The sequence below is a fragment of the Hypanus sabinus genome, chromosome 5 (assembly GCF_030144855.1).
Source record: "Hypanus sabinus isolate sHypSab1 chromosome 5, sHypSab1.hap1, whole genome shotgun sequence".
In the NCBI taxonomy this organism is placed as follows: Eukaryota; Metazoa; Chordata; class Chondrichthyes; order Myliobatiformes; family Dasyatidae; genus Hypanus; species Hypanus sabinus.
In genome coordinates this window covers 2,826,607-2,841,507 of record NC_082710.1, presented here as the reverse complement: position 1 = coordinate 2,841,507, position 14,901 = coordinate 2,826,607, and the positions used below count along the sequence as shown (strand labels likewise).

The 14,901-nt window shown below is 38.0% G+C and overlaps 1 protein-coding gene across 6 annotated transcripts in view; it reads right to left on the bottom strand.

The window, feature by feature from the left end:
• The window catches only part of kiaa0825 (KIAA0825 ortholog), a 341,406-nt gene that overhangs the window by 256,505 nt on the left and 70,000 nt on the right, over positions 1–14,901 (bottom strand). For all 6 annotated transcript variants that reach the window (XM_059969308.1, XM_059969309.1, XM_059969307.1 and 3 more), the window contains one exon: positions 12,196–12,335. In XM_059969308.1, coding sequence (XP_059825291.1) covers positions 12,196–12,335 — 140 coding nt within the window. The remainder of the gene's footprint in view (positions 1–12,195; positions 12,336–14,901) is intronic.

The window sequence follows — 14,901 nt, the reverse complement described above, 5'->3', positions numbered from 1 at the left end:
CACATATCAAAGTTGTATAACGTATACATATTCTGATAATAAATGCACTTTGAACTATCTACAATCCATATTAATAATTGAAGGAACCTAGTGTAATATTCCATGTTTTCTGAAAGGAAGGAAGCTAAATATATAAATTATGTGGAGGATACCTACAAAAACAAGTGTAAAAAAGATGGTGCATGAATTCACTTTGATAGACTGAAACAAATACAGATTGGCCTAGAAATTTATTCACAGTTGGTAAATGCAAATGAATTTTTCAGGAAGTACACAATGCTCTGTTATTAAGAGTAAGAAAATCTTGGTGAAAATGTACAGCTTTGACGAGGTCATGCCTTGACTGCCACATATAAAGAATCTCCTTATTTAAAGGAAGGATATGTTTCTCTAAGGGGTAATGCAGAGAAGGTCAATGAGATTCAGTGATTAGAGAAAATAAGTTGAGGCCTCTGTTGGTCGGAGTTGACCATAGATATTGTTTCCTAGCTGTCTGGGCAGTACAATATGGAGAGCAGGCCATTGCCCATGTAGCAAGTTCCCCATCTCCACGCACCTGATGAACCCAAAGGAACAGCAGAGAAGTGATAGAGTTTGTTGCCAGCACCACCGCAGGAGTTGCCATTCAGCATTGAACTCAAAATAGGATTGCCTTAAGGACTCCAGTTCCGGATATTTCCTTTGGGATTTACTCCCAAAGCCTTCCCTATGAGTGGGTATAGCTGCAAGGCAGCAGAGGATTGAAATCAGAGTTTTCCCTTTCCTAGATGAGCTGCCAACCGCAAATGATGAGCCTCATCTGCCCGAAAACATGCAAAAATCTTCAAGGCTTGAAAGGGTAGATTTTTTCCAGGATATTTCCCTAAATGGAGGAATCAGGATGGTGTAGGAGCAGGGTTGATTTCCCGCTGTAATGGTGAAACATCAGCTGCATGCTGTTAGACACTACTACGCATCCAAGCGTCTCCATATGAACACTTACTGGAGTCTCCTCTCGGCAGCCCATGAAGTAAGGCGCATGTTGGCACTACTTCCTTTTACAACTTACTTTCCACTGCTAATTTTGTTTAAACTTTGAAGATTTATTACTTTTAGTAAAGGATTTACGATTTAATTATGATGGCTGGAACCCGAAATGGAATCGAATTAAGAGGTGGCAAAATTCTTTCTGAAACTGAACAAACAAACCAGGCAGAGGAAGTTTTTACTTCAGAAAGAATGTTTTCTTTGATGCAAGATATTAACACCAAGATCAAGAATGGTGGACACTAAGATTGATAAACTGACAAATACTAATGAAAAGCTTGAGAAAACCGTCTCTGCTGTCCAGGAATCTTTGAGGAATCTAGAATTGCAATATTAGATGCTGAAAAAGTTCACTAATAGAATCAGAAGAGAACAGGAGACAATGCATCAAGTGATTAAAGAACAAGAATTAAAGATATCTACTATGGAAAAGAAAATTGTTGAGGTTTCTTTGGAATTTATTAAGAAGAAAACGATTGATCTGGAAAGCAGAAGTCATAGGATGAATTTATGCACACTGGGTTTGTCTGAAAACATGGAAACCGGTGAGCCACTGAAATTTTTTGTGAATATGCTAAGCTCACTTTTTAGTGAGATACGCGAAGCTCCTCCATTGATAGATAGAGCTCACTGAATCCCCCGCTCAAAGCCTTCCGTGGAGATGAAACCTTTTCCAGTGATTTTATGTCTGCATTACTTTGCTACTAAAGAAACAATTCTTCAAGATGCTAGGAAGCAGTGGAAGCTAATTTATAATAGAGTTGAGATCCATATGGTTGAAGATTTTGCCTCTGAGGTTTATGCAGAAAGAATTAAATATCGGGGAGTGATGGCTGAACTTTATAAGAAGAACTGTCACCCCTCTTTGTGTTATCTAGCTTGTTTGATAATCTCCCCGGCTAATGCTCGCCCAAAGCAGTTTGACTCCCCAGAAGAGGCTTGGAAATTTATATAGGAGTTTAAGCCTCTCTTGCAATCAACTCCAACACTTAATCCTTAGCTGAGAGTTGTTTGTAGCTGGATCGTTGAAAGTTCAATCTACGTTCTATGTCTGCCCAGACATCGTTTTGGCCGGTTTATTTTTTCATTTAGGATTTGTAAGAGTTTAACACCAGTCATAATGTATTATTTGGTTGGATCTATCTTTTTTGAATATATGATCAATTTTTATTAAATGAATTTAAGATGGCCTCTGTTTACTACGTTCTAACCTCTGTTAAGACATTATATCAAAATATTTGGAAATTGTTTATTTCTTTACGTATCTGTTGTTGTGTCTTTAGTCAGTGGTGTCAGCGTATGACATTTTAAAAGCAGAGTCTGCCTATTGGAAACAAGGGATTTAGGGAGCTTAGTTTAGCATGCTGTCCTCCTATTGGATGGTTTTTGGGCTCTGTGGGGAGAGGGGTGGGGCTTTTAGTTTAGGCTTTTTCAACTGGGCAGTCCTGAGAGGTTTTCCTGTCAATCATGTTTTTTCTCTCTCTGATCGAATCCATAATTTGTTCTTCCCTGTGGGTTTGGTCTGTGTCAGCGCACTAACTTATTTTGTAAAATATTAAATTAAAGCCTTATTATGGATGTTAATAAAATTAATATAATCTCTTGAAACCTGAATGGCTTGAACCAACCTATTAAGCATAGAAAGATCTTTAAGAAATAAAAAACACTCCAAGCTGATATTATTTTTGCGCAAGAGACCCATATCAATAAGGAGGATAAAAATCACTTTTTAAAATTTTGCAGGGGCTCTCAGTTTCATTCTTCATCAGTAACTAAAATTAGAGGGGTATCTACTTTTATTAATTTTAAAATCCTTTTTTACATTTTAATACTGTCACTGATTCAATTGGAAGATACTTAATTGTTACTGGTTTATTATGTGATCAAAAGGTGGCTTTGGTGTGTGTGTGTGTGTGTGTGTGTGTGTGTGTGTATGCACCTAATGTAGATAGCTCTGAATTTTTTAAGAGGTTATTCTCTGTGTAACTGTTGTCTCAATCCTTTGATTGATAGGTCATCAACCAATCCATGGCTCCCTAATAAGGCTGCGACCTATATTAATTCCTTTTTACTAGAATACGGTTTGGTCGATATTTGGAGATTTCTCCATCCTAAAGATAATGATTTTTCTTTTATTTCACATGTACATTATAAATATTCAAGAATTGATTATTTTTTGTTGGATACACGACTGGTGCCTTGTGTTGCTGACGGTGCGTATGACGCTATTGCGTTGTTGGATCATGCACCCACGAAACTAATACTGAAGTTCCCTGATAATATACGGAATGCATCTCAGTGGAGATTTAATGCTACATAGCTGCATGATTCAGCATTTGTAAGTATAACTAAAGAGCAAATTTTTTTATTTTTTGAATTAAACACAACTGAGGGTATGTCAAATTTGGTTATTTGAGATGCGATGAAATCTTTTCTTGGGGGACAGATAATCTCATATTCAGTAGCTTTAAGAAGGAAAACTAAAGCAGAGCTTTTAGTGATGACTAACAGGATTAAAGAATTAGATAAAGTTTACTCAGTAACACCAACTGAAGATTTATATAAGGAAAGGGTAAAACTTCAAACACAGCATGATTTGCTTTTGACTTTTCCCATTGAGCAGCAAATTTTTAAATCTAAAAGTCAGTTTTATATACATGGAGATAAGTTATCAGGTAAATTGTTGGCCGGTCAACTTAAAGCAACTATGGCTAGAAGGCAGATTTTGAAAATATAAAGAACTGATAGAACTGAAACGTCAGATTATCAGGAAATTAATAAGTCATTTTTGGATTTTTACTCTAAATTTTATAAATCTGATTTTCCAGACAACACTACTTTTATGAATAGATTCTTGCAAAGATTGAAAATACCCAAAATTTCTATTCAAGATATGAATACAGTAGATGTGCCTATTAAACAAGAGGAAATAGCAAGGGCTATATCCTCTTTTCAATCAGGTAAAGCTCCGGGACTGGATGGATTTACAGTAGAATTTTTTAAGACGTTTACTGAAATACCTACACATTATTTATGCCAAATTTTTACTGATTCTGTATCTTCTGGGACCCTCCCGAAAACTTTCTATGAGACATCAATTTCATTAATTCCCAAAAAAGAAAAAGATTTATCTGAATGTGCCTCTTACAGACCAATATCCTTATTAAATGTGGATTCTAAAATTATTTCTAAGATTTTGGCTAACAGGCTTGAGCGTATTTTACTTATGGGTATTTCTAAGGATCAAACTGGATTTATTAAGAATAGATATTCTTATTTTAATATTCAGAGATTACTGTAAATTCCAGTGTATAAGTTGAGAATTTGGCCCTAAATTTTGGTCCTAAAATTAGGGGGTCGGCTTATACACAGGGTCCCATTTTGGATAAACGAATACACGGAAGACAGGTCATATTTATTGGCTGTTTTTGAGCCAATTTCGTTCCACTGTCGTCACAGGAATTCTTTGAATGATTTGTTTAAACTCATATCTAGTGGCTAGAGCACGGAGATCAAACCACCGGGGATGACTGCAATGTCCGTATTTTCAGCTTTCAACGTTGCTTTTGTCTCACCTGACAAGTGCGCTTTGAAGACGTCCCAGACAAGTAGCGACTTTTCTTTCCTGAAACCTTCAGGACATCAACGCCTCTTTAACCCACTTCGTCCATCCAGCAGCGTTCTTGAATGTAAGCAAACACACCCCGCGGGAATTTTCTGAGCAATCTTTGTTTTTTGTCTCAACACAAGATCATGTCTATACATAAATCGGGTGCACCAACTTCGCGTAGCTTTGAAATTTTCGCTGACTTCACAGTGTTTTTCGGCCCATTTCAATGCTTGAACTCAAATCATTTCTCTGGTAACAATGTATCTGGATGATCGCTGGTGATTCACCCACTCTAAAACTTTTTCTTCCAGTTGTGGCCACTGGCATGTTTTCCCATGGTTTGAACATTTCGTGTTTGGCATTTCCCTCAGCGTGTCTTCTGCCTTTCTCCACTCTCTCACTTGTTTCTTGTTTACACTAGACTTCTTAGCAGCTGCAGAATTATTCATTCCTTTAGCAAAATCAACAATCTTCAGCTTGAATCCAGCATCATATCGCATTTGTTTTAATCTTTTGTACATGGCGGTCGCAAACTCAATACTGAGTAGACGTACTGATCCTGCCACCCTGTGTTATGTTTTAACGAGATTACTATGGGTGCTAAATGGTTTCGTAGGGGTTACAATTCTGAGGATTCTTTACCATTGGAGACCTAATCCAAAATTTCCCTCCCTGATTTATTTATTAAGAATTCGCTTATAACGCTCTACAATGTGTAGGCCTATTTTTCTCAGGTACTGGTTCACAAAATTTCCCGGTTCTGGATCTGGCAAAGCTGAGTACCGGCATGTGAGATCTTGTGATCTTTTCTGGTTAAATCAAAAACCTCTACAAAAGTGGTTGGCTTATACAAAGGTAACATGAAAATGTCACTTTTTTAACCTTGAAAATGGGGGGTTGGCTTATACTCCAGAATATACGGTATTGAGCATTATTCATTCCTCTCTATCTAAAGAATCCGAATGTGTTGTTTCCCTTGATGCAGAGAAAGCTTTTGATAGGGTAGAATGGTCTTATTTATTCAAGGTTTTAGAAAGTTTTAATTTTGGTCCAGATTTTACTTCCTGGATTAAGCTGATCTATCAAGCTCCTATGGCGGCAGTAATAACTAACAATCAAAAATCTCCTTATTTTAGGCTATACAGAGGTACCAGCAGAGTGGTCCTCTCAGTCTGCTGTTATTCAACCTGGCTTTAGAACCTCTTGCTATTGCTCTTCGGGACTCCAACAATGTTCAAGGTATTAAGAGAGGAGATAAAGTGCATTAGGTTTCGTTGCATGCAGATGACTTGTTAGTTTACTTTTCAGATCCTAAGAAATCTATTCCTGCTATGTTATCTATATTTTCTGAATTTAGTAGTTTTTCTGGATATAAATTAAATTTGCACAAAAGTGAGCTATTTCCTATTAATAACTACTTGGATCAATATGATCAAATTCCTTTTAACATTGCTAAAAATAACTACATATTTTGGTATTAAAATTACCAAATATTTTAAGGACTTGTATAAATATAACTTTATTCCATTAATTGAATACACACAACAAATACTTCCTAAATATTCTCCTATGACATTATCATTAATTGGTCGAATTAATGTTATTAAAATGATAGTGTTAAGTTCTTATATGTATTCCAAGCAATCCCTTCTTTTGTTCCTAAACTGTTTTTTGATAGAATAGATTCTAAAATTCTATCTTACATTTGGAATAATAAAAATCCTAGATTGAGTAAATTTTTATTGCAGAAATTAAAAAAGTATGGTGGTATGGCTTTGCCAAATTTTAGAATGTATTACTGGGCAATTAATATTCCAAATATTTATTTTTGGATTCATTACTCAGACATACATGACTGTTCTTTATGGGTGGATTTGGAGGCGTTGGAAAAAGAGGAGAGAGAGAGCTACCGCTTCTGCCTCTTCCAACGATTCTGAGTGAGGCACAGAGAGATCTGTATTTACTGACAATTACCTTTATTGTTCAAACTAATCAGTATGTGAATTCATACACTAGATACCTTGTGCGCACACCCACTAAGTATCCCTGACCTTCCTGGATAGTCAAAGAATAGCAAAGGTATTACCCGGGTGGAGGAATTTACGTTGGCCAGGCGTTCCTTGTTCCTCATGGTCCCGATTCACTCTCCACGTGCTTCACGTAGGGTTCTTCTCGCTTGTATCTGCGATGGTTATTCTTCGAAGTTACCGCCACCAGCACCCACAAAGCATCCACTTTTATATCCATTTCTTATCAATTCAAATGTTGCATTCCCATGTCATTAGCCGCAGGTCATGTGTCTGGCCTTTAACACCTGGTCATTGGCTCTGGTCCAAAGCAGCATCCATCTATTGTCCACGTCCCATCAAGGGACAGTTGCTGACTCATGGCTCTTTGTTCTCAGTCAGCAATGAGCTCGACTCACCTCAGGCATTCACAATCCTGCATGTTACAGCCAACCAAAGAACACCTCACAAATAACTCCTTATTTGGAAATGACCTCCAGTCCTGCAGATTACCTGAAGAGTCTTTGTGCCTTCTTTAAAACACTAATAAGTCCAGCATGTCAAGCTCACAAAATGGAGAATAGAGTGTCTTCACAAAATGGCAGCCTCCATCCCCCAAGCACATGGCAAGAACAAAGACTGCTTCCACTGTCCTTGATTCATTTGAATTTACTGATTTGAAGATTGTCATTCTTGCCAACAGAGGAAAACTTGGTGAAGGGGTATTCTTTGGCCTCTTTACAGGGAGCTCCTCTTCTTTTTTTGCTTTCTATGATAGGTAGTCCAGAACTCAATCCCATTATTAAACATACATTAAGAATTTGGTTTCAGTTTCGTAGATTTTTTGAATTTAATAACTTTGTTTTTTCTGGTAAAATCCATCTTAATTATTTTTTTAAACCATCAATTTCTGATCAGACCTTTTTAATTTGGATAACCAAAGGTATAATAACTTTTTTAGACTTGTTTATGGGGGATTGTTTAATGTCTTTAACTCAGTTAGTGGACAAATATGATTTATCTAATGCGCACTTTTTTAGCTATCTACAAATTAGAAATTTTCTACGTAGTTTACTTCCAGATTTTCCCTCTGCTTTTTCACCCAATATAATAGATACAGTTTTTTCAGGTTAAACCATTTCAAAAAGGACTGACAGCTATAATTTATAAATGGTTATTGAATTTGCGAATGTTATCTAACAATAAAATTAAAGCTGCATGGGAATTGGAATCTCGAGAGTCAGTTTCAGATAATCGATGGGATAAAATTTTTCATTTGGTAAATACTTCATCTATTTGCGCTCCTTTCCCTGATACAGCTCAAGGTAGTACATCGGGCACATATGTCAAAGGATAAATTAGTATCTTTTCCAATATTAATCCGATTTGTGACAGATGTAATATTGAGGTGGCTACCTTTTGGAAAGATGTCTTTAAAACTTTATCAGATGTCTTGAATTTGGACCTACACCCAAACTTATTTAACAACAATTTTTGGGATCACTCCACCGGAAGCAGGACATATTCCTGTTTCCGCTTAACGGATGATAGCTTTTACAGCTTTATTGGCTAGGAGAGCCATTTTGCTTAAATGGAAGGCCTCTAATCCACCTACTGTTTTTTATTGGCTTTCCTCCATTATGTCCTGTCTAAGTTTAGAGAAAATAAAAAGTCAGACATTTGACACATCCTTTAAATTTGAAGAAACCTGGTGACCTTTTATTCAATATTTTCAAGCAACACACACAAAATGCTGGTGGAATGCAGCAGGTCAGGCAGCATCTATAGCAAAAAGCACTGTCGACGTTTCGGGCTGAGACCCTTCATCAGGACTCCTATGGTTTCATATGGTTTAATTTATTGCTATTCCAGTTACTTTCTCGAAACTTTGGATTTGATCAGAAAGTTTCTCTTTTTTCTTGCTTTTACTCTCAGTATGAGCAGCCCAGTTCCTTTCTCTGTTTTTTTTTGTTTCATGGGGATTTTTTGTGTATATAAAAATTATGTTTCTTTATCTTTTTTCTTCTTTTTATGGAATGATAAGAGGAGAATCAATTACCTTATTTTATTATATACTATTAGATTAATACTATGTATGATCTTGATAAAATTTATTTTACCTTTTATATGAAATGTTATCGATATAGATATTTGAGATAATTCTTCTCTTGTTTATATATATGTACTTTTTTAATTAATAAAAAAATTGTTAAAGAAAGAAGCACACTTACTAAGAAGCAAATTGTACATGTTGCTGTTTTTCTACAAAGTTCTGTTGAATAGCACACATAAAACGTTATTATAAGATAGCATTATTAGGTTGGTTTCAATCTGTGCAATTTTACAACATAGAAAACATAGCAAACCTACAGAACAATGCAGGCTCTTCAGCTGAAAAAGCTGTGCCGAACATGTCTTTATCTCAGAAATTACCAAGAGTTACCCATAGCCCCTTGGTTTTCTGAGCTCCATGTGCCTGTCCAGAAGTCTCTTAAAAGACCCTATTATATCCGCCTCCACCACCGTTGCTAGCAGCCCATTCCACGCATTCACCACTCTCTGCATAAAAAACTTACCCTTGACATCTCCTCTGTACCTACTTTCAACCACCTAAAGCCTCTGACTATCCACACGATCAATGCCTCTCATCATCTGATACATTTCAATTAGGTCACCTCTCATCCTCCGATGCTGCAAGGAAAAAAGACCGAGTTCACTCAACCTAATCTCTGTAATGGCCACAATATCATAGCTCCATAGTACTGAATACCATGCTCTAAGCTCATCCACTTTGTTCATAATACTCATAGAAACATAGAAAACCTACAGCACAATACAGGTCCTTTGGCCCACAAGGTTGTCCCGAACATGTCCTTACCCTAAAAATTACTATGCTTACCTATAGCCCTCAATTTTTCTAAGCTCCATGTACCTATCCAAAAGTCTCTTTAAAAGACCCTGTCGTATCCACCTCCACCACCTTTGCCGGCAGCCCATTCCAAACACTCACCACTCTCTGAATAAAAAACTTACCCCTGACATCTTCTCTGTACCTACTTCCAAGCACCTTAAGATTATGCCCTCTCTTTTGTCCCCCTCCGTCCACACCTCATTAGTCCTGACGAAGGGTCTCGGCCGGAAACGTTGACAGTATCTCTTCCTACGGATGCTGCCTGGCCTGCTGCGTTCCACCAGCATTTTGTGTGTGTTGCTTGAATTTCCAGCATCTGCAGATTCCTCGTGTTTGGTTTTTAAACTCTCCCCAATAGCTTTGGCAAACCTCCCTGCCAGGATATTGGTCCCCCTGGGATTCAAGTGCAACCAATTTTATTATGCTTCAAATCATCAACCATTTAAACTCCACCGTAAATGTTTTTTACATCTACATCTAAACTTCATTATTCTAATGCTCAGCCTCCAAGCTTCCAATGAAGCAAAGTTCATATTATAGCTCTTGTTTTAACAGGAATGGCAGCAGAGTACTTAAATTGCTGGACTAGTAATGCTGGGCTGGAACTATCACTCCTGGAGTTATTAATTTAATTCCAGTCTGGACTTGAGGAATTCAAATTAGACTTAAATTAAAAAAGCAACATCAGATGCCATAAACACAAGGGATTCTGTAGATGCTGGACTTCCAGAGCAACAAGCACAAAATGCTGGATGAACTCAGCATATCAGGTAGCAATGACATAGAAACATAGAAAACATACAGCACAATACAGGCCCTTCGGCCCACAAAGCTGTGCCAAACATGTCCCTACCTTAGAATTACCTAGGCTTTACCCATAGCTCTCAATTTTTCTAAGCTCCATGCACTCTTCCAGGAGTCTCTTAAAAGACCCTATTGTTTCCGCCTCCACCACCGCTGCCAGCAGCCCATTCCAGACAATCACCGCGTAATCACTGCGTAAAAAACTTACCCCTGACATCTCCTCTGTATCTACTTCCAAGCACCTTAAAACTATGCCCTCTCGTGCTAGCCATTTCAGCCCTGGGGAAAAATCTCTGACTATCCACACAATCAATCAAATGACATGAATAAACAGTCAATGTTTTGAGTCGAGCCCCTTCATCAGGATTCAACAGATGCCATTTAGCAAAAAAAATTGGCCTAAATTTCATTCCACAAACATTGTGATATGTTTAACATCTGACCACCTTTGAAAAAGTCGTCCAAGCAAAGAAATAGGCTCTTCAGCCCACTGTATCTATGTCAACCATCATGCCAATCTACAATAATCCTACTCAATCAAGTATCTATCAAGCATCTGTCATGATGCTCCTTACACTGTATTTTGTAATTGTTCCTGCCCCGGAAGCTCATTCCAGAAACCAAGTACACTTTGTGTGAAAATTTGCCTCTCTGATCTCCTTTTAACCTCTTTCCTCTCAATGCAAAGTTATAGACAGACGCATCATGGAAACAGACACTACCTATCTATCCTACTTCTGCCTCTCAACTTTATATACCACTATCATGTTAATTCTCAACCTGCTTTGCTCCAGAGAAAATAAACCCAGTTATCCGATTTCTCCTATTAACTCTAGTCCTCCATTTCAATTTACATCCTCATGGATCACCTCGTGTAACCTATGTTACTGGTTCCTTATAGACAGGGGTTGGGGTTGGTTGGGGTAGGGGAGGGTGGTGGGGATAAGTTCCCACTACCTAATGGTGTGCATTTCAAATAGCCTCTTACTTCCAAGTTCAGCTCCTGGCCTTCACGTTTGGCTTAGCTTCTAAGCCCAGTAGAACTGTTATTACTGACAGATTAAGGGACAAAGGCAGGTTACTGGTGCCTTAAAACCAGTTGCTTCGGGCAGATGGGGCTTGTCAGTCATGGTTGGCCAGCTCTCTGGAAAGAAAATTCTTATATCAAACCTTTGCAGCCTTGCAACTATACCTACTCATGAGGAAGGCTATGGGAGTAAACACTGAGTTGGAGTCCTTTAGACATTCCTATGTTGAGTTTAATGCTGATTGGCAACTCCTGCAGCACTGGTAGTGCCAAACTGTATCGGTCTCTGCCATCCCTTTTGGATTCATCAGCAGCATGAACAGGGGAAGCCTGCAACTTACTCTTCATGTTGTACTGCACTGGCTTGTATACTGTAGTAGACAACTAAGACACAACATCTAAGGTCTTCAAGACGAACAGAGGGCTCGAACATCTGTGACTTACGGCTGATGCCGATCTGCCTTCTGGAGTAGCCAAAAGAAAATGAAACAATCCAAAGGGACATTGATTACCAGAGTCACCCATAGCTACGCAAGTCCCACCTCAACATAGTTCAGCCTGGGCACCAACTCTTCCTGGGCACCAAGCCTTCCTAGAAAATGTTGTATTGGAGCATGGTATGAACAGGTAAGAAGTCAGCATAAAGATTTTAATGTTAATTCAGTTAACATTCTAACCTTTCCCAGGATCAAGAAAGTACAAACCCAGGTAGATTTTATTATAGATCACAAAATTCCTCTCAAAAAGGTATAATATATTTTGACATAATTATAGAAACTTTGCTGGTAATTAAACAGGATTTTATACTTACAGCTATTATTCAGCAGAATCCGAGGTACCAAACAATCGTGAAATACAAGTATTTGCAGAAGTAAGTTCAAATCACAGCTGGGTTGTGCTAATAACAAAGCCAGATGCTGCTGAACAGATATTTTATCACATGATGGTGAGCTGGAACAGATACCAAAGATTACATTTAATTTAAGTTTCAGAGATTAAGTTATATTTGTTCCCAAAGTTCTCAATTCTGTTCCAAAAGAAGGTTAAATCAAGGTTTACTATTCGTAAAGGCTTATCGTCTAAAGAACAGCCCAGATAATTCGTATCCAACATATTATACCCATCCATTGCTATTAACAATAAGAATAGCATCATATATACTGAATAAAATGGAAAGAACCATGCAATGCCAAATCAAATATTGAACTTTTTACTAATTCTCTTTAAACATAGAGTTGACTTCAAAGATACTCATAAAATGACTCATGATTTAGAGTGGTTAACACAACGCTTTACTGTGCAAGCAACCTGGGTTCGATTCTTGTCATTACTTGTAAGAAACTTTTACACTCACCCCATGACTGTGTAGGTTTCCTTCCACAGTCCAAAGACATAGTGGTCGGGAGGTTAATTGATCATTGTAAATTGTCCCATGATTAGGCTAGCATTAAAAATGGGGGATTGCTGGGCAGCATGGCTCAAAGGACTGGAAGAGCCTACACCATGCTGTATCTCAATAAATAAATAAATCAAGTCATTCCTATAATATAACTAATATGAACAAGTACGAATAAAAATATTGTATGCCTGGTAGGAAATCCCTAATCGAATTCCACAAATTTTGTGACTTCAACCAGAAATGACTGCTTTCGCTATTAACTCATGGTAAAATTAGTATAGGATCACACAATGCTGTAAACATGGGTGGCAAACAATTCAACTTCTAGACTCATTTTCCAAAAAAATCTAGTCATTTGCAAATCTGGAAATGGATAAAGAGGAAGTCTGTGGCAGTTAATTTTGGCATTAATATCTGAGTTCAATTGAGCTTTTAAATCTCAAAGTAAATTTCTTATCAAAATACATATATGTCACCATATACAATCCTGAGATTCATTGTCTTGCAACACACGCAGTAAATCCATAATAGAATAACACAATAAACATAACAGAAGCAATGAAAGAAGGCACTAATTTGGACATTCAACCAGCGTGCAAAAGACAACAAACTGTGCAACTACCAAAAGAAAGAATAAAAACAAATAAATAAGCAATAAATATTGAGAACATGAGATGAAAAGTCCTTGAAAGAAAGTCAATAGGTTGCGGAAACATTTCAATGATGGAGCAAGTGAAGTTGAATGAAGTTATCCTCTGTTCAAGAGCCTAATGTTTGAGGGGTAATAACTGTTCCTGAACCTAATGGTTTGAGTCCTGAGGTTCTTGTACCTTTTTTCTGATGGCAGCACGGAGAAGAGAGCATGTCCTGGGTGGTGCAGTCCCTGATGATGGATGCTACTTTCTTGCTACAACGTTTCGTGTAGACGTGCTCAAGCTTGGGGAGGTCTTTACCTGTGATGGACTGGGCCACATACACTACTTCTTGTACGATTTCTCATTCAAGGGCATTGGTGTTTCCATACCAGGCTGTGATTCAGCAGTCAATATACCCTCCACTACGCATCTATAGCAATTTGTTGAAATTGTAGCTGTCATGACAAATCTTCGCAAGCTACTAAGTAAGTAGAGTCACTGTCGTGCTTTTTTTGTATATGCACTTACATGCTGGGCCCAGGACAGGTTCTCTGAGATGATAATGAGGAATTTTAAGTTGCTGACCCGCTCCACCTCTGATCCTCTAAAGAAGACTGGTTCACTGACCTCTGGTTTCCTTCTCCTGAAGTCAATAATCAGCTCCTTGGTCTTGCTGACATTGAGTAAAATGGTGCTATAATGGCACCATTCAGCCAGATTTTCAATCTCCCTCCTACATGCTGATTCATCATCACCTTTGATTTGGCTTATGACGGAGGTGTCATCAGCAAACTTGAATATAGCATTCCAATTGTGCTTAGCCACACAGTTATAAGTGTAAAGCAAGTAGAGCTGGGGGCTAAGCACACAGCCTTGTGGAGCGCCTGTGCTCATGGAGACCATGGAGGTGATATTTGTTCTCAATATGAACTAACTGGGTTCTGCAAGTGTGGAAATTGAGGATACAATTGCACAAGCAGGTATTGAGGTCAAGTTCTTGGAGCTTATTGATTAGCTTTGAGGGGGTGACAGTATTGAATGCTGAGCTGTAGTAGATAAATAACATCCTGATGTATGCATCTTTACTGTCCAGATGTTACAGAGTGAAGAGCCAATGAGAAGGCATCTGCTGTGGATCAGACACTCCAGTAGGCAAATTGGAGTGTATCCAAATTGCTTCACAGGAAGGAGTTGATATGTTTCATCACAAATCTTATAAAACACTTCAACACTGTGGATGTAAGTGCTACTGGACGATCATCATTAAGTCAAGTTACCATGTTCTTCTTAGACACCAGTATCATTGAAGACTGCTTGAAGCAGGTAGGTACCTCCGACTGCTGAAATGAGAGGCTAAAGATCCTAATGAAAACACCAGCCAGTTAATCAGCACAGAGTGTTTGTACTTGACTAGGTACCCCATGTGGGCTGGATGCTTTTCATGGGTTTACCCTCCTGAAGGCTACTTGCATGTTGGCCTCAA